The sequence below is a fragment of the Pan paniscus genome, chromosome 6 (genome assembly GCF_029289425.2).
Source record: "Pan paniscus chromosome 6, NHGRI_mPanPan1-v2.0_pri, whole genome shotgun sequence".
NCBI classification, from domain to species: Eukaryota; Metazoa; Chordata; class Mammalia; order Primates; family Hominidae; genus Pan; species Pan paniscus.
The window spans coordinates 11,279,586-11,307,561 of NC_073255.2; the positions used below are offsets into that span (position 1 = coordinate 11,279,586).

Consider the following 27,976-nt stretch of genomic DNA (forward strand, 5'->3'; position numbering starts at 1 on the left):
GAAGGCCTGAGTGTAGAGCAGTCACACAAAATACACCTGACTTAACAAGCCTCCCAATAACATTTTCAAAGTGAGTGTAACTGATGATACAAATGTTTAAATTCATGTGAAGTTGCTACACAAATTAGTCAGGAGAGATAACCCAGCAAAGCCTATAGGCTGACAGAGGGAAATCAGACTGATGTTAAAAATTGCTACTGGTCAGCAGAAACCAAGCTTTTGAAGAAAATAGTGTTTCCTCTGGACAGGAAGGCAAAAAAGAAAAAAAAAAAAAAAAGGAAAAATATAATAAAAAGCAGAGGCTGGGCACGGTGACTCACGCCTGTAATCCCAGCACTTTGGGAGGCCGAGGTGGGCGGATCACCTGAGGTCAAGAGTTCAAGACCAGCCTGGCCAACATGACGAAACTTTGTGTCTACTAAAAATGCAAAAATTAGCCAGGGCGTGGTGACAGGTACCTGTAATCCCAGCTACTTGGGAGGCTGAGGCAAGAGAATCGCTTGAACCCGGGAAGCAGAGGTTGCAGTGGGCCAAGCTGCGCCACTGCACTCCGGCCTGGGCAACAAGTGCGAAACTCGGTCTCAAAAAAAAAGAAGAAGAAGAAGAAAGAAAAGGTGTGATGGTGATGGACATGTTAATTATATTTCCATAAGAAAAAGATTATTGGATAAATAGTATTGTGACTTTTTTTCCCCATAAGGGAAAAAGAATCAGGTCCTTGCCTCATTCTATACCAAAAATAAGTCCTAAATGCATTAAAGATAAAAATTTTAGCCACAAAAATCCTAGAAAAAAATACTAGAGCATACTTTTGCATTATTTAAGTAGGAAAGGCCTTTCTAAGTACAACATACAATTCTGAGGGAGAGGTGGTATTATCATTATTATTATTTTTTTTTTTTTTTGAGACAGAATCTCACTCTGTCACCCAGGCTGGAGTGCAGTGGTGCGATCTCGGCTCACTGCAACCTCCACCTCCTGGGTTCAAGTGATTCTCCTGCCTCAGCCTCCTGAGGAGCTGGGATTACAGGTGCATGCCACCACGCCCAGGTAATTTTTGTATTTTTAGTAGAGATGGGGTTTCACCATGTTGATCAGGCTGGTCTTGATCTCCTGACCTCATAATGCGCCCACCTCAGCTTCCCAAAGTGCTGGAATTACAGGTGTGAGCCACCGTGCCCGGGTAAGGTGGTATTATTTACATTAAATGCTAAATTTCTATATGGCAGAAGACACCATAATGAAGTACAAAGACAAATGACAGACTGAGGATTATTTACAAAACGTTCCATCAGGCCACGTGCAGTGGAGCATGCTACTCAATAGACTGAGGTGGAAGGACCAGTAGTTCAAGTCCGGCCTGGGCAATACTGCAAGACCCCATCTCACAAAAAAAAAAAAAAAAAAAAAGGGAGGGAGGGAGGGAGGGAGGGGAAAAGAAAGGAGAAGGAAGGAGGGAAGGAGTAGGAGAGGAGGGAAGGAGGGAGGGAGGGAGGAAGGGAGGGAGGGGAAAAGAAAGGAGAAGGAAGGAGGAAAGGAGAAGGAAGGAAGGAAGGAAGGAAGGAGGGAAGGAGTAGGAGAGGAGGGAAGGAGGGAGAGGAGGAGGGAGGGAAGAAAGGAAGGGAGGAAGGGAGGGAGACAGGGAGGGAGGAAAGGAAGGAAGGAAATGTTCCATCAGTAAGAAAAAATCTCAGTAGAAAAATACGAAAGATTTAAACAGACAATTCACAAGAGACTAAAAATGTACAGTAAACATTCAAAAGAGCCAGGTGTGGTGGCTCACGCCTGTAATCCCAACACTTTGGGAGACCAAGGTGGAGAATCACCTGAGGCCAGGTCTTCAAGACCAGCCTGGGCAATATAGCAAAACATAGCTCTACAAAAACACATATATATTTTTTTCTTTTTTGGAGACAATGTCTTGTTCTGTTGCCCAGGCTGGAGTGCAGAGGCACAATCTTGGCTCACTGCAACCTCCACCTCCCAGGTTCAAGCAATCCTCCTGCCTCAGCCTCCCGAATAGCTGGGATTATAGTCATGTGCCACCATGCCCAGCTAATTTTTGTATTTTTAGTAGAGACAGGGTTTCACCATCTTGGCCAAGTTGGTCTCAAACTCCTTACCTCAGTGATCCGCCCAGCTCAGCCTCCCCAGGTGCTGGGATTACAGGCGTGAGCAAAATTTTTTAATTAAAAAAAAAAAAAAATTCAAAAGATTTTAACCACATCTGTGATTGGAAATGAAAACGGTTAGATAACTTCAACCCACGTTAATGGCAGTGTGTACTAAGAGGCCACTTAAGTCAAGGCCAGCAAAGTGACAGCTTTATAGACAGCAATTTGGTAGTTATCTACCAAAAAATAATTTTTTAATTTTTTTTTTTTTTTTTGGAGACAGAGTCTCACTCTGTTACCCAGGCTGAAGTGCAGTGGCACAATCTTGGCTCACTGCAACCTCTGCTTCCCGGGTTCAAGCAATTCTCATGCCTCAGCCTCCTGAGTAGCTGGGACTACAGGAGTGCACCACCACACCCGGCTAACTACTGTATTTTTAGCAGAGGTGGGGGTTTTACCATGTTGGCCAGGTTGGTCTCGAACTCCTGACCTCAAGTGATCCTTCCGTCTTGGCCTCCCAAAGTGCTGGGATTACAGGCGTGAGCAATCACGCCCAGCTGTATCTACCAAAATTTAAAACATCCATTGTCTTTTGATTTGGCATGATTTTGCTTCTAATAATCTATCAAGTGTACACAAAGACATAAGGGACAACACTGAACCCAGCAATGTTTGTTAACACCAAGAGTCCAAGTGACCAGTGGGTTAAATCAGTTATAGTACTTCAAAATCATTCATCATTAATGATTAAACCTTTATCTACATATGTAGATAAGGAAAATCTCCCCCATAAATTTAAGACAACAGGGACAGCATGATTCCACTTACAGTAAAAAATGGGTGCCGTGACTCATGCCTGTAATCCCAGCACTTTGGGAGGCTGAAGTTGGCAGATCACCTGAGGTCAGGAGTTTGAGACCAACCTGGCCAACATGGTGAAACCCGTCTCTACTAAAGAAACAAAAATTAGCCAGGTGTGGTGGTGTATGCCTGTAATCCCAGCTACCTGGGAGGCTGAGGCAGAGAATCACTTGAACCCAGGAGGCAGACGCTGCAGTGAGCTGAGATCCCATCACAGCACTCCAGCCTGGGCAAGAGAGAGAGACTAACTCCAAAAAAAAAAAAAAAAAAAGGAAAACAACAACAACAAAAACATGGGTACGACACTTCAGAGAGCACCTGGGTGTGTGCTGTGCCTGAGGAGGTGAACACAGGTGGGGAGGAGGCGACACCTCCCCAGCTTGCACAGGGAGGACTCACAGCAGCTGCAGGATGGTGCATTATGAGGCTCAGCTACGTGGGCTCCCGGGTAACCCATCACCAGAGCAGCACTTTCCTGTCTCCACCCAATTCTGCTGCCTACAGGGAGTAAGCAATTCAATAGCCAATTCCACCCTCCCATTCCCCCTTCAACACACACACCCAAGTTTCAATTCCAAAGCCCTACACCTCAATGCGGACATGTAACCAACTGATGACTTATCAGAAAAGGCCAATTAAAACATAATGGAATCTTTCCCGTTCCAGTTCCCAGAAAGCCAATGTATCTGAAACTCGTGCACTGACAAGGACTGTTTCTGATCAGACTTTTGGTCAGAGTTCTTGTGTCCAACTCTGGTTTTCTTTAACATCATCCAGTCTCTGTATTTCACAGACAGTTAAAGTTTGCTTTCTGGATGTCTAAAAATCAACTAGCAAAGTTGTGAAAAGTTTATATTACCCTAAGTTTCTTTTTTTTTTTCTTTTGAGATGGAGTTTCGCTCTCATTGCCCAGGCTGGAGTGCAGTGGCGTGATCTTGGCTCACTGCAACCTCCGCCTCCAGGGTTCGAGTCATTCTCCTGCCTCAGCCTCCCAAGTATGTGGGATTACAGGCACCCGCCACCACGCCTGGCTAATTTTTTGTATTTTTAGTAGAGATGGGTTTTCATCACGTTGACCACACTGGTCTCGAACTCCTGACCCTCAGGTGATCCACCCGCCTCAGTCTCCCAAAGTGCTGAGATCACCACCCCCAGCCCTATTTTTTTAAAGCCTAATATACCTTATAATTAGGTTTCAGTGAATGTTTAAGAAAAAATTAGTATCTGTTCATATGAGGATTAAAGATGGCTTTACAGCAAAACAAATGGTCAAAGAAATGTGAAACCCGTAACACAAACAAGTTAATTCCCAATTTAAGATACTTACACAGTAGGGATATATTCTCCAGGAAATGCATTGGTTGTGTAACTGATCAGTAGGCAAGTTTTACCTACAGCTCTAAAGAGAAAGAGAAAAAAGGTTGCTTAGTCAACATGAATGTAATCTTAGCTTTCACTATTAGGTTAAAATAATTTCTAGAGAAAAAAAATCAAGGCATATACATCACATACTTAGCATTAAAGAAAATGTTTTCTATAACCCTTTATCACCACATACACATTGGTACCCTGAAATTTAAAGTAAACAAACTAGAATTTCTCAGAAAGATAGAGTCAGGAGCCATCACATTCTGTTTAGGTACCTGGTGTTAGCATTAATAGTCAAGAAACAGTTGTCACCTATGTACAAGACTCAAGAGAAACAAGATTTTAAAACTTCACGTCTCTTCTGTGAACATCTGTAGAGCCTCTCATCAAGAAACTTAAGTTTGATCCTGAAGATATTTTCTTTTTTTCTTTTTTTTCTTTTTTTTTTTTTTTTTTGAGACCAAGTCTCGTGCTGTCGCCCCGGCTGGAGTGCAGTGCAGAGGCACCATCTTGGCTCACTGCAACCTCTGCCTCCCAGGTTCAAGCGATTCTCCTGCCTCAGCCTCCCAAGTAGCTGGGATTACAGCTGTCCACCACCAAGCCTGGATAATTTTTTTGTATTTTTAGTAGAGATGGGTTTTCGCCATGTTGGCCAGGCTGGTCTCGAACTCCTGACCTCAAGTGATCCGCCCACCTGGACCTCCCAAAGTGCTGGGATTACAGGCATGAGCCACCACACCCAGCCTAAAGGTATTTTAATTAACACTAATATACAAACACAGCCTTCCTCTTTAAGTAACTTATTCTGCTGCCTTAAGTGGCACAGCTCAAAATCCCACCACATCCCTACAGCCTCCCCTATGGCAATCAGCAATGACTGTTCTCTTGAGAGAAAGTGCTTAGTCAATAAACTACCACACGTAACTGCCATCACATTGATTCAGCTGTATTTAACTGCCACCTCCCCCAGCCCCAATCCTCACACAGCACCATAAGTCTATAAGCAGGGACTATCACAATACATCCCAGACATTTAATTAACAGCTCAGAGACGATGGGAGTTAAACTTGCCAAACAGAGAAGTGTGTAGAAATACTTCAGAGAAAGGAGCACCACCTGCACAACTGGCAATGGGTAGAGACTAATCCTAATATTACCAGTGTGCCGCCAGGCAGAAGAGTGGTGGCTGAAAGTCTCCCAACCACCTGGAATGTTTTTCAAGAGGCTACCACCTAATAACTAAGGTCACCACATCATTAGCAAAACATAAAGGTCTCCAATTTTTACAGCATTGACAAGGCAAGCTTAAGGGCTTACATGAGAATTCAAGTCTCTGGCATCCTGAGGGTTCAGTTAGCCAAGTGCTCTCCTTAATGAGCCCTTCTCTCTGCTGTGCTGTCAGTTTACCAAGGTCACAATGACACATCAGCATCATAATTTTAAGATTTTTGTCGTTCAATCTCAACTACTATAAATTAGAATTCACCATAAAGTTAAGCGCTTTTCCATTTTCCCTCACACTCAAGGCAGATTACAGGCCCAGCCAGTCTTGCCAATATTCATTCACTCATGACATTATTGAGGGCTTAAGTTGGAACTCCCCATTCCAAAGACTTTAGAGAGTCAAACATTACATCACCAGGAAGTAGCTTCCAACTCCTAAAGGCTTTCTAAACAGAAATGACTCATTGGACATACATTTCATTAAAAGCTTAGAATGTGAAAATAAACCTGTATGAGCAGGAGCCTAAGCTTTGGAGTCAGAAGCCCAGATTTGAGACCCAGGGCCAATTCTAGCACGTACTGGCTGTATTTTTTGGCAAGTTTCAACTTCCTCATGCCTTTTTTTTTTCACCTGCAAAATTAATGCAGAACTACCAGCTCCATCCCCAAACTACTGAGGGCATTAATTCAATTTCAATTTATATCAACCGTGTGCTACACCAGAAGCACACTAGGTGCTAAAGATGTATCAATGAACAAGACCTCATGAAGTAAGTGCAGTTGTTAAATTTAAAAATTAAGAATGCAATCATCACATGAAATTATGGGTGTGATAACTGTCATTATTAAAGCAGCTCTGGAAATGTACAGCAAAAGAGCTAACATTTCTAGAGCTGAAAAAAATATTTTTAGGCCAGGGATGGTGGCTCATGCCTGTAATCCTAGCACTTTGGGAGGCTGAGGTGGGTGGATCGCTTGAGCCCAGGAGTTCAAGACCAGCTGGGCCAACATGGAGAAACCCGTTCTCTACTAAAAATACAAAAATTAGGTGGGTGTGGCGGTGTGCAGCTGTAGTCTCAGCTACTTGGGGGGCTGAGGCAGGAGGATCACTTGAACCCAGGAGGGAGGTCAAGGCTGCAGTGAAACAAGATTGCACCAGTGCATCCAGTCTGAGGGACAAAGTGAGACCCCGTCTCAAAAAAATAAATTTTTTTAAATTAAAAAATAAAAGCCTGGTGCAGTGGCTTAGGCCTGTAATCCCAGCACAGGAGGCTATAATCCCAGCACAGGGGCCTGAGGTGGGAGGATCACTGAGCCCAGGAGTTCAAGACCAGCCTGGGCAACATAGGGAGACCTTGTTTCCACAAAAAATTCAAAAATAAGTGGTGGCTCTTGCCTGTAGTCCCAGCTACTCAGGAGGCTGAAGCAAGAGGATCCCTTCAGCCCAGGAATTCAGGGCAGCAGTGAGCTGTGATCACACCACTCCACCCAGCCTAGGTGACAAAGCACGATCCCATCTCAGCAATAAAAAAATAAGTGGGCAGTGGCATAGGGAAATACGTTACCTCTTCTTGTTAAGGACATGGGGACTAGATCCTACTTGGAAAGTCACAGGTTTTAAATTGCCCAGAAAGCACTGGATTTTAGAAGAAGCCTCCAACTGCAGTGTGGCAGGAAGCCTGAGGACGCCAGGGACTCAGTCAAGGCAGACACACATGGAAGCTGTTGCTACAGTCCAGGAGCCACCCATGGTGGCCTGGACCAAGAATGGGGACTGGACAGTGAACACAAGTGGGCTGTTTCTTGGACTGCTTGAACTTGGAGGCAGATCAAGCATCGCTTACCCATGGTTTGGATGTGGCAGCTGAGGAAGAAAGTGGAGCCTAAGGCTCTAAGGGACCTTTTTAAAAATGATAAAGGTTGGCTGGGCGCGGTGGCTCACACATGTAATCCCAGCACTTTGGGAGGCCAAGGCGGGCGGATCACCTGAGGTCAGGAGTTCAAGAAGAGCCTGACCAACATGGAGAAACCCCTCTCTACTAAAAATACAAAATTAGCCGGGCGTGCATGCCTGTAATCCCAGCTACTCGGGAGGCTGAAGCAGGAGAGTCGCTTGAACCCGGGAGGCGGAAGTTGCAGTGAGCCGAGATTGCGCCATTGCACTCCAGCCTGGGCAACAAGAGCAAAACTCCGTCTCAAAAAAAAAAAAAAAGATAAAGGTTGTGTAAAAACCTTAACAATAGTTGCCACTCAGTGTCAAGGATAAGCTGCTATGAAGGTTTTGACTGTTATGATAAAATGTCATTATCACTTCTTTTACTATTCTGTCCTAAGTCTCTATGTATATGAGGAACAAAACTACTACTATAAAGGCAACCAGCTGTGTCTAAAATCCTCTAAACTTCCTTTCCTGAATAACATCTTTAGCTGAGAAAGGCTCAACCGGGAAGAAATTCAAGGTACTGGCATAATCTGATATTGACTGAAATTTTATTACCAATCACTATTTGTTACAAATCTATGTCTTATAAGAATATGATTATTAAACTACAGAATCCTTACTTTAAAGTGCAACCTTATATTTAAGCTTAGTGCAATCAAAAGATAAAATCGACTCCTCTTTAAGTCTTCTGATTAAAACTTTTACTTAATTTATTCAAATAGGTAAAAGAAAAAGGTTATTCCACTCCTATTAGTGTATATTCATTCCTTGTCCACGCTGCGCTTCCACAAACCAAGTCAACATCTGCACTGGGCAATGTGACAGCCTTTCCATGGCCTTTCCCTCATGAAGAATGGAAGCCGTATTTGGCCACAAGTCTTGACTGATATTGCTGGATAATTTCTGGTAGTTACTACTTCTTTGGAATTTCTAACTTTATATAATTAACTGCTCAGTTCAACCTCTTTTCAATCATCGAGCAATGTCATCACTCTAGGAAACGAACATGAGTCGGCTGGAAGAAAGTTCATGCCATTTCTACATTGGATTTCCCCCTAGCTCATGATGCTACAGTTTTTTTTAACCTATCTGTGCTTCCCCTGCCCTGTCCTGTAGAAATAACCACAATGAAAGCAAATAACTTATGGTCCTATTATGTTCTTCATTTTTCCATTAAGAGAACTTTAAGACGGAGTCTTGGCTCTGTCTTCCAGGCTGGAGCCCAATGGTGCAATCCTGGCTTACCACAACCTCTGCCTGCTGGGTTCGAACAATTCTCCTGCCTCAGCCTCCCAAGTAGCTGGGACTACACGTAAGCACCACCACATCCAGCTAATTTTTTTTTTTTTTTTTTGTATTTTCAGTAGAGACAGGGTTTTGCCATGTTGGCCAGACTGGTCTCGAATTCCTGACCTCAGGAGATCCACCCCATCGGCCTCCCAAAGTGCTGGGGTTACAGGCGTGAGCCACCACGCCCAGCCAAGAGAACTTTTTACTTACTTTTTGAGGGGAGTGGGGTAAACTTTAGTGTTACTTCCTGAAATTTATAAACCAAAACTTAAAAGCACAATCAACAAATCTAGAAACACTAGGAATTTCCTCATGTTAAAAAAAAAATAAAAGATCCAGGAAGCTCAAAAAATAACAACTTTCTGCACTGCCTTCTTTTAAAGACACGTTGATCTCAGGACAAAAAAGCCAAACTCTTCCAATGACAATTACAATTGCAAACCAAAATACAGAGCATATATTGCTGTCTAAAAGTGAGTAGATCTTGGCCAGGCGCGGTGGCTCTTCCCTGTAATCCCAGCAAGAGGCCAAGGCGGGTGGATCACTTGAGGCCAGGAGTTCGAGACCAGACTGACCAACACAGCGAAACTGCATCTCTATTAAAAATACAAAAAATTAGCTGAGTGTGGTGGCAGGCGCCTGTAATCCCAGCTACTCAGGAGGCTGAGGCAGAAGTATCGCTTGAGGCCACGGGGTAGAGGTTGCAGTGAGCTGAGATCGCATCACTGCACTCCAGCCTGAGCAACAGAGCGAGACTCTCTGACTCAAAAAACAAAAAAAAGTATGTAGATCTTAAGGACAAGGCAGTAGAATTTAGTAACTGTCAAATATATATTCCTACTTATTGAATAAATTAAAGACCTCGCATAAAGGTCCTCGATTTACACTGACAAACAAGGTATGGGGATTCTGTAACGGTAGGCCTTATATATAATTGCGTTAACTATGCAGATAAAATCTATCCAGAAAAATACACCACTAGAGTAGTGCAGTGCTAAATAAACACAAAACCCAATCTAAAATTATGATGTTCTACTACCAATATCTGACTTCACAATCAACGTAAAGAAAGCTAGCCATAAGCCAGGCGCGGTGGCTCATGCCTGTAATCCTAGCACTTTAGGAGGGCAAGGTGGGCGGACTGTCTGACCTTAGGAGTTCAAGACCAGCCTGGGCAGCACAGTGAAACCCCTTCTCTACTAAAATACAAAAGAAATTAGCTGGGTGTGGTGGCACACGCCTGTAATCCCAGCTACTCAGGAGGCTGAGGCAGGAGAATTGCTTGAACCTGGGAGGCAGAGGTTGCAGTGAGCTGATTTCCTGCCACTGCACTCCAGCCTGGCGACAGAGCAAGACTCTGTTTCTACCAAAAAAAAAAAAAAAAAAGCCAGCAATTATTACCACTAGAAGCTTCAAAAAATTAAGATAGTGCATAAAGTTTCTCACTTAGGCTGAAGACACTATGTACAACTGAGCTGAAGTCTGAATCCACCCTTCCAGAATCAAGGCTAACCCTGGTGTAGTTGATACAAGCCAGCTGAACACACAAGAGTTCAAAAATAAGAATTTATATGTAACTGCACACAGCCCCTATTCTTTTTCAAAATCAGGCCGGGCATGGTGGCTGACGCCTGTAATCCCATCACTTTGGGAGGCCGAGGCAGGTGGATCACCTGAGGTCAGGAGTTCCAGACCAGCCTGGCCAAGATGGTGAAACCTGTCTCAACTAAGAATACAAAAATTAGCCAGGCATGGTGGTGGGTGCCTGTAAGCCCAGCTACTCAGGAGGCTGAGGCAGGAGAATCGCCTGAACCTGGGATGCGGAGATTACAGTGAGCAGAGATCATGCCATCGCACTCCAGCCTGGGCAACAGAGCAAGACTCCACCTCAAAAAGAGCAAAACAAAACAAAACAAAAAACAAAATCAACTACTCTATAAATCCTCTTAAAAGGTTCCCTCTGATAACAGGAAGACATGATAAAGCAAATACAGCAAAATGAACAAGTAAAGCAAGATACTGTCATAGAATCCAGGCCATGGGTATGTGCATGTTGACTGTACAATGCTTTCCACTAGTCTGTTTGAAATTTTTCATATTAAGACATTGCAGGAAAATATTCCTACTGATCACATGCAATCCTGCCTTGGTGGCAAAGACTCTTGACAAAAACATCTCCTTTCAAGGAAGACTACAATTTTAAGAGCTACGTGGTGATGGAGATGTGAAAATGTAGGCAGTACTAAGGTATCAGATGACTAATGCAAAAGACAGAAAGTTATAAAGGGTGAATTTAAGGTTTCTAAAAATGGCTTCCTGATGCTCCTCCCACTAAGCCCAACTCCAAACTTTTACTGTAACTATCATTTGAAATTAAAACACACACACACACACACACATTATGTATAATTTTTTTGGCTTATCAAGAAAAAAAACCACATTATGTATAAAATCATCAACAAAGATCAGAGCCATATACTACACCTAAATTTGGAGGCCAGTGCAGAATTCAAATACCTTTACCACAGGTCAAAAATATGGAACCCCATGCCTTGAGAGGAAAACACACAAAACAGCTGAAAAGCTTAAACAAATTCATGGTTCACGCCACCACCGTTCAACAGAAGTAAAGAATAAATGGAATATTCCTGTAAGGATGATGTCACGGAAGGCATTTTTCACATTCAGCTAAGAAATTCCTGGACAGTAATGTATGTCCAAGTCACACATTGGGCTAGACAGGCCACTAGCCCAATCTGGACTCCACTTTGTATAAAGAGTGAAACAGAGAGGGCTTCAAGTCATTCATTCCCATTCCTTTAATCAACCAACACCAAAACAATACTATTAAAATAGTTGTGGCCGGGCGCAGTGGCTCGGGCCTGTAATTCCATCACTTTGGGAGGCCAAAGCAGGAGAACTGCTTGAACCCAGGAGGCAGAGGTTGCCATGAGCCCATATCGTGCCACTGCACCCCGGCCTGGGTGACAGAGCGAGACTCCATCTCAAAAAATAGTAATAAGCAACAAAAAGATAAAAAATAAAATAATAAAACTGTTGTTTAGGCCAGGCACGATGGCTCACGCCCATAATCCCAGCACTTTGGGAGGCCAAGGCGGGCAGATCACCTAAGGTCAGGAGTTCGAAACCAACCTGGTCAACATGGTGAAACCCTCTATTAAAAATACAAAAAATTGCCAGGCGTAGTGGCTCATGCCTGTAATCCCAGTACTTTTTGAGAGGCTAAGGCAGGTGGATAACCTGAGGTCAGGCGTTTGAGACCAACCTGGCTAACAAGGAGAAACCTCGTCTCTATTAAAAATACGAAATTAGCCAGTGTGGTGGAGCGTGCCTGTAATCCCACCTACTCGACAAGCTGAGGCAGGAGAATCGCTTGAACCCAGGAGGAGGAGGTTGCAGTGAGCCGAGATCGCACCACTGCACTCCAACCTTTGCAAAAAGGGCGAAAACGCCTTCTCAAAAAAAAAAAAATTAGCTGGGCATGGTGGCAGGCACGTGTAGTTCCAGCTACTTGGGAGGCTGACGCAGGAGAATCGCTTGAACCCAGGAGGTGGAGGCTGCAGTGAGCCAAGATAAAATAAAAACAAATAAATAATAAAAGTTGTTTATAAATACCTGAATGTAAGATGCTGTCTTTTTTTTCCTTTTTGAGACGGAGTCTCACTCTGTTACCCAGGCTGGAGTGCAGTGGCACGATCTCGGCTCACTGCAACTTCCACCTCCCTTGATTCAAACAATTCCCCTGCCTCAGCCTCCTGAGTAGCTAGGATTACAGGCGCCCCCCACCATCCTTGGCTAATTTTTTTGTATTTTTAGTAGAGACAGGGTTTCACCACATTGGCCAGACTGGTCTCGAACTCCTGACTTCAGGCAATCCGCCTGCCTTGGCCTCCCAAAGTTCTGGGATTACAGGCATGAGCCATCGCGCCCGGGTGATGCTGTCTTACCTAGGAAAAGCTGAGAGAAAATCTTGGGGCAAAGGTCCACTAAGTGAAAGTTAAAAGGTGGGGCAGCAGTAAGGTGGAGGAAAAAAAAATTATAGACCCCATGCTCAGAAAGGACTATCTTAGAATAAGAGTATCAACTCTATGTAATATTTCTTGGCCAATCTCAATTAAATTGCTATTCAGGAAATCTAGAATTTTCTAACATGCTTTGCAAATTATTTCTGACTTTTTTTCTTTTTTTTTCAAGACAGAGCCTTGCTCTTGTCGCCCAGGCTGGAGTGCAGTGACACAATCTCAGCTCACTGCAACTTCCGCCTTCCGGGTTCAAGTGATTCTCCTGCCTCAGCATCCTGAGTAGCTGGCATTACAGGCGCCCACCACCACGCCCGGCTAATTTTTGTACTTTTAGTAGAGACAGGGTTTTGCCATGTTGGCCAGGCTGGTCTCGAGCTCCTGACCTCAGGTGATCCACCTGCCTCGGCCTCCCAAAGTGCTGAGATTACAGGCATGAGCCACCGCACCTGGCAGACATATTTTCATATGGGTGTATTATCAGTCTCTATCAGTCAGGGTCCCAGAAGGAAAAAACTCATCCCAGAAGATTCAAATAGAGATTTTCATGAAGGAATTATTTACACAGCCCTGTAGGCAGAGTTAAGGAGCAAACAAGATGGCAAGGCATCCAATTCTAGCAATGATAAGACAGAACCATCCCTAGGGATGATGAGACAAGGAGCAGGAGTTTCCTTAAGAGCCCAGTGTAAGCAGAGGCACAGGAGGGCAGGATGGAGGGACGTACAGCCTGAAAGGACACTGCCATGGTCCAGGCAAAGGGTCAAAGCAGGAACAGATGAAGATGTATCTCCTTTAAAAGCAAACAAACAAAAAAAGACAGTTTCCCTCTGTCACCCAAGCTGGAGTGCAATGGTACAATCTTGGCTCACTGCAACCTCCACCTCCCAGGTTCAAGCGATTCTCCTGCCTCAACCTCCTGAATAGCTGGGATTACAGGCGTGCCCAGCTAATTTTTCTATTTTTAGTAGAGACGAAGTTTCGCCATATTGGCCAGACTGGTCTCAAACTCCTGACCTCAGGTGAACCGCCCACCTCGGCCTCCCAAAGTGCTGGGATTACAGGCTTGAGCTACCTTGCCCGGCCAAAGACGTATCTCTAATAGTTTTTGTTTTTGCTTTTTTGAGACAGGGTCTCACTCTGTCGCCCGGGCTGGAGTGCAATGGTACAATCTCAGCTCACTACAACCTCCACCTCCTGGGTTTCAAGCGATCCTCCTACCTTAGCCTCCCGAGTAGCTGGGACTACAGGCACATGTGTCTACACCTAGCTAATTTTTGTATTTTTAGCAGAGACAGGGTCTCGCCATGTTGCCCAGGCTGGTCTTGAACTCCTAAGCTCTAGTGATCCACCCACCTTGGCCTCCCAAAATGCTGGGTTACAGGTGTGAGCCATCTGACCTGGCCAGGTAAATATCACTTAGCTGTAGTCAACATCAATACTAAACATAGTATTAAAAAATAACTGTGCTTGCTCAAATGCTCATAACTAATTAAAAAAAAAAAAACCAGACTGAAAACTCAAGGCCACAGACTTTTAAGCCTAATACTCCCTCACAGAGTCTCAGTAGTAGAAACCGCAATTAACAGTACCTGGCATTTACTAAGCATTCAACAAGGGGCACCTGCGAGGTAGTTAATAACCAACATCTTGTTTAGTCTTGTTGACCTCCCATTGAACCGCCTCTCTTGGGAGGTGGGGGATGTGCTTAGGGATACCCCATGTAAGCGGTGGGGTGGGGATTTGAAGGGAGGGTCCAGATTCCACGACATTCAACAAGTTATTTGACTAGATAAAACAGCCAATTCAAACAGCAGACGTCCACAATCGGTTACTATTAAATAAACGTATCTGCTATGCTTATGTTTTAGTTTCAGAAATTTTCAAATAATTATCAGCAATATGACTTTAAAAAAAAAACAAAACAGGCCGAGGCGGGCGGATCACTTGAGGGTCAGGAGTTTGAGACCAGCCTGACCAACATGGTGAAACTCCGTCTCAACCAAAAAAATACAACAAAAAAAAACCCAAATTAGCTGGGCATGGTGGCTTGCGCCTGTAATCCCAGCTACTTGGGAGACTAAGGCACGAGAATCGCTTGAACCCGGGAGGCAGAGGTTGCAGGAGCAGAGATCGCGCCATTGCACTCCAGCCTGGGCGACAGAGTGAGACCCTGTCTCAAAAAAAAAAGAAAAGAAAAAAAAAAAATTGGGCCGGGCGCCGTGGCTTACGCCTGTAATCCCAACACTCTGGGAGACCCAGGCGGGTGGATCACCTGAGGTCAGGAATTCGAGACCAGCCAGGCCAACATGGTGAAACCCCGTCTCTACTAAAAAATACAAAAATCAGCCGGACACGGTGGCGCGTGCCTGTAATCCCAGCTACTAAGGAGACTGAGGCAGGAGGATCGCTTGAACCTGGGAGGCGGAGGTTGTAGTGAGCCGAAATCGTGCCACTGCACTCCAGCCTGGGCAACAGAGTGAAACTCCGTCTCAAAAAAAAAAAAAAAAAAAAAAAAAAGCCTGAATAGCCTACATACTCTAATACTCCTTCACACTTCCAAGACAAATCCGACAGATGGGCATCTTACAAAAATCAGCTGTCTAATTATCCTTCTTGCATCTGAATTGCAAGAACCAAAATCTGTCCTAATGATAAGTTTGAAGAATATCAACCCAGTTAACCGTGATGCCAGAACTTTCCTCGGACTTTACTGCAACATGTACCAGTTGCATTGAGTTTGATTAAACTGGTAGTAATTCTTCCTCGCTAACACTAACCTATACAAGCAACGCTGAGACGCGCGATTTTGCTCGGGTTACACTGAGATTCTTGTTTCTATGGGAGAAAAAAACTGCATAAGACAAGTCTTGTCTTCCTCTAGGGCCTGTAACCATCACGGACAATCATGAAAAGCAATGCCTGGAGTCACAGGGGGCCAGTTCTGCTACATCCCATACCTAACGCGTTAAGCAAAGAACAGTTTTTTTGTCAATGACCACACCACGTTGTTTAAAAAAAAAAAAAAGAAAAGAAAAGAAAAAACAGTCCCCCATTACAGCCGGCTCCTCCCAGCCAGCATCTTCAAAACTTTCTCCACGGAAAGGGCGAAAACAATTTTAAGAATCCTAACAGTGGCAGAAGTGTAAGTCAAAAAACCTGTCGCAAATAAGTTGAGAGGCCGGGCGCGGTGTCACCCCAGCGCTTTTGGAGGCTGAGAGGCAGGAGAATCACTTGAGCGCAGGAATTCGAGACCAGCCTGGACAACACAGTGAGACCCCATTTCTACAAAAAACTTTTAAAGATTAGCCAGGCGTGGTGGCACACGCCTGTAATCCCAGCATTTTGGAGGCTGGGATGGGAGGATTGCTTGAACCCAGGAGTTCGAGACCGGCCTGGGCAACACAGCGAGACCCCGTCTATGAAAAAAAAAATTTTTTTAAGAAAAGTTTGGGGGCGCCAAAGCGGCCCGTACAATCAAGCATGCATCAAATATGATCGACTTGACCGCCGCGTTCCCAACCCAATTCTCAAAAGGGGATCGAGAGGTTCATGCAAAAAAAAAGAAAGGGTCCCTTTTTGGAAAAATGGTCAAAATCTCCAAGAGCGCTTGCTCTACGAGCGCTCCCGAGGAGGGCGGCAGGCGGCGTCCGGGAAGAAAGCCGGAGGGTGGAGTTCACTTTTCCCTCTAGCCGGCGAGCGGCGAGGCCCTCCTCCATCGAGAGCCGGAACCAGGCACGCGCCGCCCGGGCCGTCAGGGTCCGTTGGGGGCGCCCGCCCGCGGCCCCCGCCCCGCGACACAGGCCCAGGCCCACCGCCTACGCGAGACCGCGGCGGACGCCGGCCTGCCAGGGCCCCAGTCCGGGCCCAACCCCCCTCCGCGCCCGATCCCGCGGCCTCCAGCCCGGCCCCGGCCGCGCACTCACCCGTCTCCCACCACCACACACTTGATGGCCTGCATCAGGGCCGCTCGCTGGGCCGCGGCGGCGGCGGCAGGGCGCTGAGATAGGAAGCGGCGGGCTCGGGGCGCGGCGGACGGGCGCGCGGCTTGCGGGCGGCGGGGCGCTGGGTGCCGGGGCCGCTGTCCACGCCGCCTCGCCCTCCGCGGACTGGAAGCCGATGCCCGGCAGCGGCCACCACCCAAAGCTGAGGAAAACTGCAGAGAAACAGGAAATGGCCGCTCCACTCACATCCGGCCTCCCCTCCCCCGCGCCGGCGCCGCCGCTCCCAGGTTCCGGGCGGGGCCGCTCCCGCCCGCGCCGCTCCCGGAGTTTCTCTGGACTTCGGGAATGCTCGGAAGCGCTCGGGCCCACTCGGCTCCGGCCGCGGGGCGTGGCAGCCGCCATCTTGGCGCGCTAAAGCGGCCTGGGCGTGGCCGGGCCTGCAGGTCCCTTCCCTGGGATTCAGGGCTTTAAGAGGAACCTGTCAGCTGGGCGCGGTGGGTCACGTCCGTAATCCCAACACTTTGGGAGGCTGAGGCGGGCGGATCACCTGAGGTCACGAGTTCAAGACCAGCCTGGCCAACATGGTGAAACACTGTCTCTAATAAAAATACAAAAAATTAACGGGGCGTGGTGGTGGGCGCCTGTAATCCCAGCTACTCAGGAGGCTGAGGCAGGTGAATCGCTTCAACCCGGGAGGCGGTGGTTGCAGTGAGCCGAGATCCTGCCATTGCACTCCAGCCTGGGCGACAAGAGCGAAACTCCGTCTCAAAAACAAAAACAAAAACAAAAACGAGGCACCTGTCAGACAGGGCGCGGTGGCTCAAGCCTGTAAACCCAGCACTTTGGGAGGCCGAGGAGGGCGGATCACAAGGTCAAGAGATCGAGACCATCCTGGCCAACATGGTGAAACCCCGTCTCTACTAAAAATACAAAAATTAGATTAGCCGGGCGTGGAGGCGCGCGCCTGTAGTTGCAGCTACTCAGGAGCCTGAGGCAGGAGAATCGCTTGAACCTGGGAGGCGGTGGTTTCAGTGAGCCCAGATGGCGCCACTGCACTCCAGCCTGGAGTCAGAGCGAGACTCCGTCTCAAAAAAAAAAAAAAAAAAGAGAAACCTGTGGTGGCTGGGCGCAGTGGCTCACGTCTGTCATCCCAGCACTTTGGTTGGGAGGCCCAGGTGGGTGGATCACAAGTTCAGGAGTTTGAGACCAGCCTCACCAACATGGTGAAACCCCATCTCTACTAAAAAAATACAAAAGTTAGCTGGATGTGGTGGCAGGCGCCTGTAATCCCAGCTACTAGGGCGGCTGAGACAGGAGACTCGCTTGAACCGAGGACACGGAGGTTGCAGTGAGCTGAGACTCCAGCCTAGGAGACAGAGTGAGACTCCGTCTTAAAAAAAAAAAAAAAAAAAAAGGAACCTGTGGTTGCAGGAGCCATGTTCCTTGTCACTAACTCCTGCTTGAGGCCATTGGAGGGCATTGACTCCCCCTGTTTCATTATCTTTATGTGATAACTATCTGCAATGACATTAGGTCCTTTTAGAAAATTCGGAATCTAAAACTATAAGGAAGAATAAAATCATACACCATAAGTTTACTCAGCAATAACCATGTCCATTCAGCCAAAAAAAATGTGTTGCCGGCCAGGTGTGGTGGCTCACACCTGTAATCCCAGCACGTTGTGAAGCCAAGGTGGGTGGATCACCTGAGGTCAGGAGTTCTAGATCAGCCTGGCCAACATGGCGAATCCCCATTTCTACTAAAAATACAAAAAATTAACCGGACATGGAGGGGGATGCCTGTAGTCCCAGCTACCCGGGAGGCTGAGGCACGAGAATCGCTTGTACCGGGGAGGTGGAGGTGGCATTGAGCCGAAATCTCGCCACTGCACTCCAGCCTGGGCGACACAGCAAAAAAAAAAAAAAAAAGTGTTGCATGTTCTCCTCTGTCGCATATGCATTTTCTGTTACTTGTTTTTAATGTATTTAGTGCTATGCCTTGTGCTTTGTACCAGGTTCTGGAGATAATGGCCATTAGACGGTGAAAGTGCAAATATTTTGGTATATTTCCTCTTAGTTATCTTTTGATATGCATAATGAACGTTTTGTAAGCAAAATCAAGAAATCATACAGAGTTGGTGTAACTTTTTTTTTTTTTTATAAAATAGAGGCAGGATCTCACTATGTCGCCCAGTCTGGTCCCGAACTCCTGGGCTCTAGCGATCCTCCCACCTCAGCCTCCCAAGTTGCTGGGACTACAGGCAGGTGCCACCACACCTGGCTAATTTTTCTATTTTTGGTAGAAATGGAGTTTCCCCATGTTGCCCAGTCTGCTATTGGAACTTTTTTTTTTTTTTTTTTTTGTACCACTGCACTCCACCCTCCAGTCTGGGCGACAGAGCGAGACTCCATCTCCAAAAATAAAAATAAATATGCCAGGCACGGTGGTTAATTCCTGTAATCACAGCACTTTGGAAGGCTGAGGTGGGAGGATTGCTTGAAGCCGGGAGTTAAAGACCAGATTGGGCAACACAGCAAGACCCCCATCTCTACAAAAAATTAGCCAGGCATGGTAGCATGCACCTGTTGTCCCAGCCACTTGGGAGGCCAAAGCAGGAGGATCTCCTGAGCCCAGAAGGTCGAAGCTGTAGTGAGTTGTGATCGAGCTATTGCATTCCAGCCTGGGTGACAGGGACACCCTGTCTCAAAAAAAATTAAGTTAATTAAATTAATGTACAACCCACATATGAAAATCAGTTAATTTAAAACTGAGTGAGAACAGTTGTCCAAGTTTAGGCTTGAGTATCTGCTTGGAATGTTCCCCATGGCAACAAATGATCCACAAAGTTAAATTTTTTAAAATTGTGGGGTTTTTTGAGGCAGGGTCTGCCTTTGTCACCCAGGCTGGAGTGTAGTGGCATAATCACAGCTCACTGCAACCTCTATCTCCTGGGCTCGGGGATCCTCCCGAGTAGCTGGGACCACAGGTGCACCTTACCACACAAGGATAATTTTTGTATGTAATTTTGTATATTTTTTGCTATGTTGCCCAGGCTGGTCTTCAACTTCTGGGGTCCAGTGATCTGCCGGCCTCAGCTTCCCAAACTGCTGAGATTACAGGCGTGAGCCACTGTGTGCAGCTTAAATTACAATTAATAAATGCGGCTGGGCGCGGTAGCTCACACCTGTAATCCCAGCACTTTGGGAGGCTGAGGAGGGTGGATCACTAGGGTCAGGAGTTCAAGACCAGCCTGGCCAACATGGTGAAACCCCCGTCTCTTCTAAAAATACAAAAATTAGATGGGTGTGGTGCTGGGTGCCTATAATCTCAGCTACTTAGGAGGCTGAGGCAGGAGAATTGCTAGAACCCCGGACGTAGAGATTGCAGTGAGCCAACATCGTGCCATCCAGCCTGGGCGACAAGAGCAAAACTCCATCTCAAAAAAAAAATTCATAAACTCAAATAATACTCGATTAGACCATGTGTGTTTCTTTTCTTCTTCTTCTTCTTTTTTTTTTTTTTTAAGATGGAGCTTCACTATGTCACCCAAGCTGGAGTGGAGTGGCTCGATCTCAGCTCACTGCAACTCCCAAGTAGCTGGGATTACAGTCATGCACCACCACACCCAGGTAATTTTTGTATTTTTAGTAGAGACAGGGTTTCACCATGTTGGCCAGGCTGGTCTCGAGCTGCTAACCTCAAGTGATCTGCCAACCTCGGGCCTCCCAAAGTGCTGGGATTACAGGTGGGAGCCATTGCCCCTGGCAACCATGTGTGTTTCTAAATGTGTTATGCTAAGGATGCAATCATACACCCTGCCTAGGTCCTCCACTCAAGGCCATTCATTCATTCCACTCCACTGGCTGCCTAGATGTTAGAATGTGAAATGAACGAAAGAGATCCCTGCTATTCTGCATTCTAAAACCTACATTCTAGTGGGGCAGACACATAATGGGCAATGAACATATAGTATTCATTTCCAGCTTAAGATGACAGATTGGATGTAAGTGTCTAATTTCACTTCTACCCAACATCCCACTAGAACTCCAGAAAGGGGACTTTTGAAAAAAAAGGCAGAAACCTAGAAGAGAGGGAATAAGAAAGAAGGAATGTGTGGACAGAATGGTTGTAACTGACTTAGCCACCTACACTGGCAGTGGGAAGGGCAGGTCAACACCAGACCTAGGCTGGGCCCAGTGGCTCATGCCTGTTATCCCAGCACTTTGGGAGGCCAAGGCGGGCGGATCACCTGAAGTCAGGAGTTCGAGACCAGCGTGTTCAACATGGTGAAACCCCATCTCTACTAAAAATACAAAAATTAGCTGGGTGTCGTGGCAGGCGCCTGTAATCCCAGCTACTTGGGAGGCTGAGGCAGGAGAATTGCTTGAACCCAGGAGGCGGAGGTTGCAGTGAGCTAAGATCGTGCCATTGCACTACAGCCTGGGCGACAAGAGCGAAACTCCATCTCAAAAAAAAAAAAAAAAACAGATTTACTTCAAAGAATCACTTAAGAGCTGGGATTGATGGCACCCTGGCCTTACGGAACTGGGAGTAAGGGGAGAGTAGGATAAGGAAGACGGGATGAAAGCTGAGAAGCAGCAGGAGACCTGCATGGCCACCTGTTATGCACTCCGCAAGGAGGCTGCCCTCCCCTTCACTTAGAAAAGACATGATTCCCCTCTAGAGAGAATGAAACAGAGGGTATTCGGCCTTAGGACCAGGCATAGGGCCTGGAAAACAAAACATAAAAACAGAGATTTAGTAGGCTGAAGCTTGAGCCTCCCCAATCCCTTCCTTCGTGGTTCCATGCTGATGGTTTCCCACTGGGGAGGAGGGTGGAGGGTGGGATCTGTCCAGGGCAGGAGGAAAAAAACAAACAGATATCAACATGGGGCCAGGCGCCATGGCTCACATCTGTAATCTCAGCAATTTGGGAGGTCGAGGCAGGAGGATTGCTTGAGTCCAGGCATTTGAAACCAGCTTGGGCAACATAGCAAGACCCATCTCTGGAAAAAAAATATTTTTTTATTTATAGAAATAATATCTATTTTATTTATATAAATATATGTTATTCATATATATATATATATATATATATATTTTTTTTTTTTTGAGGTGGAGTCTTACTCTGTCACCCAGGATGGAGTGCAGTGGTGTGTTCTCAGCACGCTGCAACTTCCACCTCCCGGGATCAAGCGATTCTTCTGCCTCAGCCTCCTGAGTAGCTGGGATTACAGGCACCCGCCACCATGCCTGGCTAATTTTTGTATTTTTAGTAGAGATGGGTTTTCACCAAGTTGGCCAGGCTAGTCTCGTACTCCAGACCTCAGGTGATCCACCTGCCTCGGCCTCCCAAAGTGCTGGGATTACAGGCATGAGCCACTGCACTTGGCCTATATTATATTTATATATAAATATGTATATATATATATTTTAGGTAACGATAAGATATATATTATATATATTTAGACCCATATATATACATATATATATATTTTTTTTTTTTTTTTGAGACAGAGTCTCACTTTGTCACCCATGCTGGAGTACAGTGGCATGATCTCGGCTCACTGCAACCACTGCCTCCCAGGTTCAAGCGATTCTTCTTCCTCAGCCTCCTGAGTAGCTGGGACTACAGGTACACGCCACCATACCCGGCTAATTTTTGTATTTGTCAGTAGAGATGGGGTTTCACCATACTGACCAAGCTAGTCTCAAACTGCAGACCTCGTGATCTGCCCGCTTCGGCCTCCCAAAGTGCTGAGATTACCGGCATGCCCGGCCAGTAAATGGTTATTTTTAAGGCTAGAAATAAGATAATATTATTCATCCATGAATAAGAAGGGAGTTCTACTTAAAAAGGAAGCATTAGAAAGTTTTTTGTGTTTTTTTATTTGTGGAAATTAAAAGCAACTTAGCAGAAATTAAAAATACTCAGTTGAAAAGCTGGGACTGGGTGGGTGGGCGCGATGGCTCACGCCTGTAATCCCAGCACTTTGGGAGGCCGAGGTGGGTGGATCACCTGAGGTCAGGAGTTCGAGGCCAGCCTGGCCAACATGGTGAAACCCCATTTCTACTAAAAATACAAAATAAGCCGAGCGTGGTGGTACATGCCTGTAATCCCAGCTACTATGGAGGCTGAGGCAGGAGAATCGCTTGAACCCGGGAGGCAGAGCTTCCAGTAAGCCGAGATCACACCATTGCACTCCAGCCTGGGCGACAAGAGTGAGACTCCATCTGAAATAATAATAATAATTAGCTGGGCGTGGTGGTGTGCACCTGTAATCCCATCTATTCGGGAGGCTGAGGCACGACGAGAATCACTTGAATCTGGGAGGCAGAGGTTGCAGTGAGCTGAGATAGAGCCACTGCACTCCAGCCTGGGCGATAGGGTGAGACTCAGTCTCAAAAAAAACAAAAAAATGCATCCTATAATAGAAAAAGAAAGAACAAAGAACAAGCAAAGGAGGAAAACAATCATGAAAATATTGAAAGGAAATTTCCCAGACCTTAATGACAACAGTTTACGGATGGAAAGTCCAACCCAGTGAGTGAAATAGTCCCAACCTAGAGTGCATCACTGGGAAACTTGAGAATAGCAACAAATAAGATCCTACTAGCTTCCAAAGAGAAAACACACGGCTTAAGGAAACAGGAAATAGAATGGTTTGGGGTTTCCCAGCAGTTACAAGGGTGGGGCAATGCCTTCAAAAAAATTCTATAGGAAAAAAGTTTTCACACAAGAATTCTGCTCATAGTCAAAAACTATTGATCAAGTAGGCTGATAAAATAAGAACATTTTCAGGCAAGTTCTCAAAAAAGTTTTACCTCCCACACACCACATCCCAGAAAGCTGCTGGAACATATGTTGCTTCAGTAGAAGGAAATAAACCAAAAGAAAGAAGCTACAACAGGCAGAAATGGGAGATACCACAAAGCCGAAGAGAGAAGGGGCCTCCCAGGTCATGGGGTCTGTTGTATGACCAGCCCGTATCGGAGCAGGGAGACTGTGGCCATAAACCCGCACAGGATCTATAACTGGGTCAATTTCCACCAGTGTGAACAGCCAGGAATAGTTACAAGACAAACCACTTTTGTTAACCAGCTCCCCTGTGATGACAATGCATGGAGGTGATAACAACGAGAAGTATATTCTTTTGTTTGTTTGTTTGTTTGTTGTTTTTTGAGACGGAGTCTCTCTCTGTCGCCCAGGCTGGAGCGCAGTGGCGCGATCTCGGCTCACTGCAAGCTCTGCCTCCCGGGTTCACTCCATTCTCCTGCCTCAGCCTCCCGAGTAGCTGGGACTACAGGTGCCCGCCACCACGCCTGGCTAATTTTTTGTATTTTTAGTACAGACGGGGTTTCACCATGTTAGCCAGGATGGTCCCTTATCTCCTGACCTCATGATCTGCCCACCTCAGCCTCCCAAAGTGCTGGGATTACAGGAGTGAGCCACCTTGCACGGCCAAGAAGTGTATTCTTGGTGCCTCTGCCTCTCCTTTCTCTTGATTTTGTTTTTGTTTTGACACAGAATCTTGCTGTGTCACCCAGACTGGAGTACAATGGCACCATCTGAGCTCACTGCAACCTCCGTCTCCTGGGCTCAAACGATTCTCCTGCCTCAGCCTCCCGAGTAGCTGGGATTACAGGCACCTGCCACTAGGCTCAGCTAATTTTTGTATTTTTAGTAGAGACAGGGTTTCTCTATGTTGGCCAAGTTGGTCTTGAACCCCTGACCTCAGGTGATCCATCCACCTCGGTCTCCCAAAGTGCTGGGATTACAGGCATGAGCCACCACGCCCGGCCCTAACATTTTATTATACAAGTTTTTTTTTTTTTTTTGAGATGGAGTCCCTCTGTCGTTCAGGCTGAAGTGCAGTGGAGCAATCACCACACACTGCAATCTCTGTCTCCTGGGGTCGAGCAATTCTCCTGCCTCAGCCTCCTGAGTAACTGGGATTACAGGTGTGCACCACTACACCTGGCTAACTATCCTTTTTTTTTTTTTTTTTTTTTTTTTTTTGAGACAGAGGTTTGCTCTGTCCCAGGCTGGAGTGTAAGTGGTGCAATCTCGGCTCACTGCAAGCTCTGCCTCCCAGGTTCATGCCATTCTCCTGCCTCAGCCTCCTGAGTAGCTGGGACTACAGGCGCCCGCCACCAAGCCCGGCTAATTTTTTTTTTTTTTTTTTTTTTTTGAGATGGAGTCTCACTCTGTCGCCCAGGCTGGAGTGCAGTGGCACAATCTTGGCTCACTGCAAGCTCCGCCTCCAGGGTTCATGCCATTCTCCTGCCTCAGCCTCCTGAGTAGCTGGGACTACAGGCGCCCACCACCATGCCCAGCTAATTTTTTGTATTTTTAGTAGAGACGGGGTTTAACCGTGTTAGCTAGGATGGTCTCCATCTCCTGACCTCGTGATCCACCCGCCTGGGCCTCCCAAAGTGCTGGGATTACAGGTGTGAGCCACTGTGCCCGGCCTTTTTCTTCTTTTCTTTTTTTTTTTTTGAGATGGAATTTCACTCTGTCGCCCAAGGCTGTAGTGCAGTGGTGCGATCTCGGCTCCCTGCAACCTCCGCCTCCCAGGTTCAAGCCTCAGTCTCTCTAGTAGCTGGGATTACAGGCACAGGCCACCATGCCTGGCTAATTTTTGTATTTTTAGTAGCAACGGGGCTTCACCATGTCGGCCAGGCTGGTCTCGAACTTTTGATCTCAAGTGATCCACCCACCTCGCCCTTTCAAAGTGCTGGGTTTATAGGCATGAGCCACTGTACCTGGCCTACAAATTTTCAAATGCACCGAAAAGTTGAAAGAAATATACAGCGAACAGCCGTATGTCAACCCAAATTCTGCAATAAACATTTTATTACACTTGGTTTACCATGTATCTATCTCTTTATCCATTCAACAATTCACATTGTTTTTAAATTCAATTCAAAAGAAGTTACAGAAATCAGTGCATGTTACCCTTCAACACTTCAGAATGCATTTTTTTTTTTTTTAGAAACTGATGTTTATTTTCCATCAACCTATTTCCACATTGCTTAAGAGCCCGTGCAAGAACACCTTAAGGCCATTCAGTTGTTGCTGTTACCCATTCAGCAGCCTGAGCAGTGGGAGCCGCAGACCAGTCTTCCCTGGCAGGATGACTGCTCCAGTCTTCAGCAGGGAACTGCTGGATAGGCACAGAGGGCACCTGCATGCCGTAAGACCAGTCTGCAACCTCAGGTTGAGTAGCGGTGAATACAGGAGCTGGAGCTGTCCATTCACCCTGAAATTCCTCTTTGGTCACAGCGTTTTCAGCAGCAGACAGGTTTTTAATTTAATTTTTATTTATCTATTTATTTTTCTGAGATGGAGTCTCGCTCTGTCGCCCAGGCTGGAGTGCAGTGGCGCGATCTCAGCTCACTGCAACCTCCGCCTCCTGGGTTCAAGAGATCCTCCTGTCTTAGCCTCCTGTGTAGCTGGGACTACAGGCACGCACCACCATGCCTGGCTAATTTTATTTTGTATTTTTAATAGAGACGGGGTTTCACCATGTTGGCCAGGCTGGTCTTGAACTCCTGACCTTGTGATCCACCCACCTGAGCCTCCAAAAGTGCTGAGAGGGCCGGGCAGGGTGGCTCACTCCTGTAATCCCAGCACTTCGGGAGGCCGAGGCGGGTGGGTCACGAGGTCAGGAGATGGAGACCATCCTGGCTAACATGGTGAAACCCCCATCTCTACTAAAAATACAAAAAATTAGCCAGGCGTGGTGGCGGGCGCCTGTAGTCCCAGCTACTCGGGAGGCTGAGGCAGGAGAATGGCGTGAACCCAGGAGGCGGAGCTTGCAGTGAGCCGAGATCGCAACACTGCACTCCAGCCTGGGTGACAGAGAGAGACTCCAAAAAAAAAAAAAAAAAAAGACAGAAAGATGATAAATTATATTAACACACTATGAGAATTAGCCAGGGGTGGTGGTGTGCACTTGTAGTCCCAGCTATTTGGGACTCCATCGCTTGAGCCCGGGAGTTTGACTGCAGTGATTCAAGATCTTGCCACTGCATTCCAGCCTGGGTGATAGAGTGAGACCTTGTCTCTAAATAAAGTGCTGGGATTACAGGTGTGAGCCACCATGCCCGGCCAATTAACATTCAATATTTGTTGATAGTTCCTTCTCTTCTTTTATTTATTTATTTAGAGACAAGGTCTCTATCACTCAGGCTGGAATGCAGTGGCAAGATCTTGGATCACTGCAGTCAACCTCCCGGGCTCAAGCGATGGAGTCCCTAATAGCTGGGACGACAAGTGCACACCACCACCCCTGGTTAATTCTCATAGTGTGTTAATATAATTTATCATCTTTCTTTTTACCTTCTTTTTTTTTTTTTGGAGTCTCACTCTGTCACCCAGGCTGGAGTGCAGTGGAACCATCATAGCTCACTGTAGCCTCAACCTTCTGGGCTCAACAGATCCTCCTGCCTCAGCCTCCTGTGTAGCCGGGAACACAGGCATGCGCCACCACACCCAGCTAACTTTTTTGTAGAGACAGGATCTTGCTATGTTGCCCAGGCTGGTCTTGAACTCCTGGACTCAAGCGATCTTCCAGCCTTAGCCTTCCAAAAAGTACTGGGATTACAGGTGTGAGCCACTGTGCCCACCCTAATTTGACATCGTAATGAAAAGAATAAAAACTCCAAGGAAGGTTCTGGATCCCTTCAAATACAAGTGTCTGATGGCCCAAAGAAAATTACTGTTTTCTCTTAATTATGTAAACCTTGCTGACATTTTGCATTGGAAGCATGGTATAGTGGAAGGCACACTGGGATAGAAGCCCAGGAACTGCCGACTACTGCTGCCAACCTGGCCCCAGGTTAATCACCAATGGGCTCTGTGACATCGTTAAGTCATTAAGCCTTTTTTCCTCATTGCTCATCTGTACAATGAGGAGAATGAACTTTGTGTTCTCCATTCTACAAGTCCGCAAGTCCACTAAGTGCCGTAAAGATGAGGAGGAACAAGATAGTACTTTTTTTTTTTTTTTTTTTTTGAGACGGAGTCTCACTCTGTCGCCAGGCTGCAGTGCAGTGGTACAATCTTGGCTCACTACAACCTCTGCCCCTGGGGTTCAAGTGATTCTCCTGCCTCAGCCTCCCAAGTAGCTGGGATCACAGGCATTACACCTGGCTAATTTTTGTATTTTTAGTAGAGATAGGGTTTCA

The 27,976-nt window shown here is 46.4% G+C and overlaps 1 protein-coding gene across 2 annotated transcripts in view; it reads right to left on the reverse strand.

Moving 5' to 3' along the window:
- RAC1 (Rac family small GTPase 1) overlaps positions 1 to 17,125 on the reverse strand; it is a 29,586-nt gene extending 12,461 nt beyond the window's left edge. For both annotated transcript variants that reach the window (XM_034963663.3, XM_063605629.1), the window contains exons 1-2: positions 16,766 to 17,125; positions 4,303 to 4,374 (exon numbers count right to left, since the gene is read on the reverse strand). In XM_034963663.3, the coding sequence (XP_034819554.1) occupies positions 4,303 to 4,374; positions 16,766 to 16,800 (107 nt within the window). In that variant the 5' untranslated portion in view covers positions 16,801 to 17,125. The remainder of the gene's footprint in view (positions 1 to 4,302; positions 4,375 to 16,765) is intronic.
- Positions 17,126 to 27,976: the final 10,851 nt, after the last annotated feature.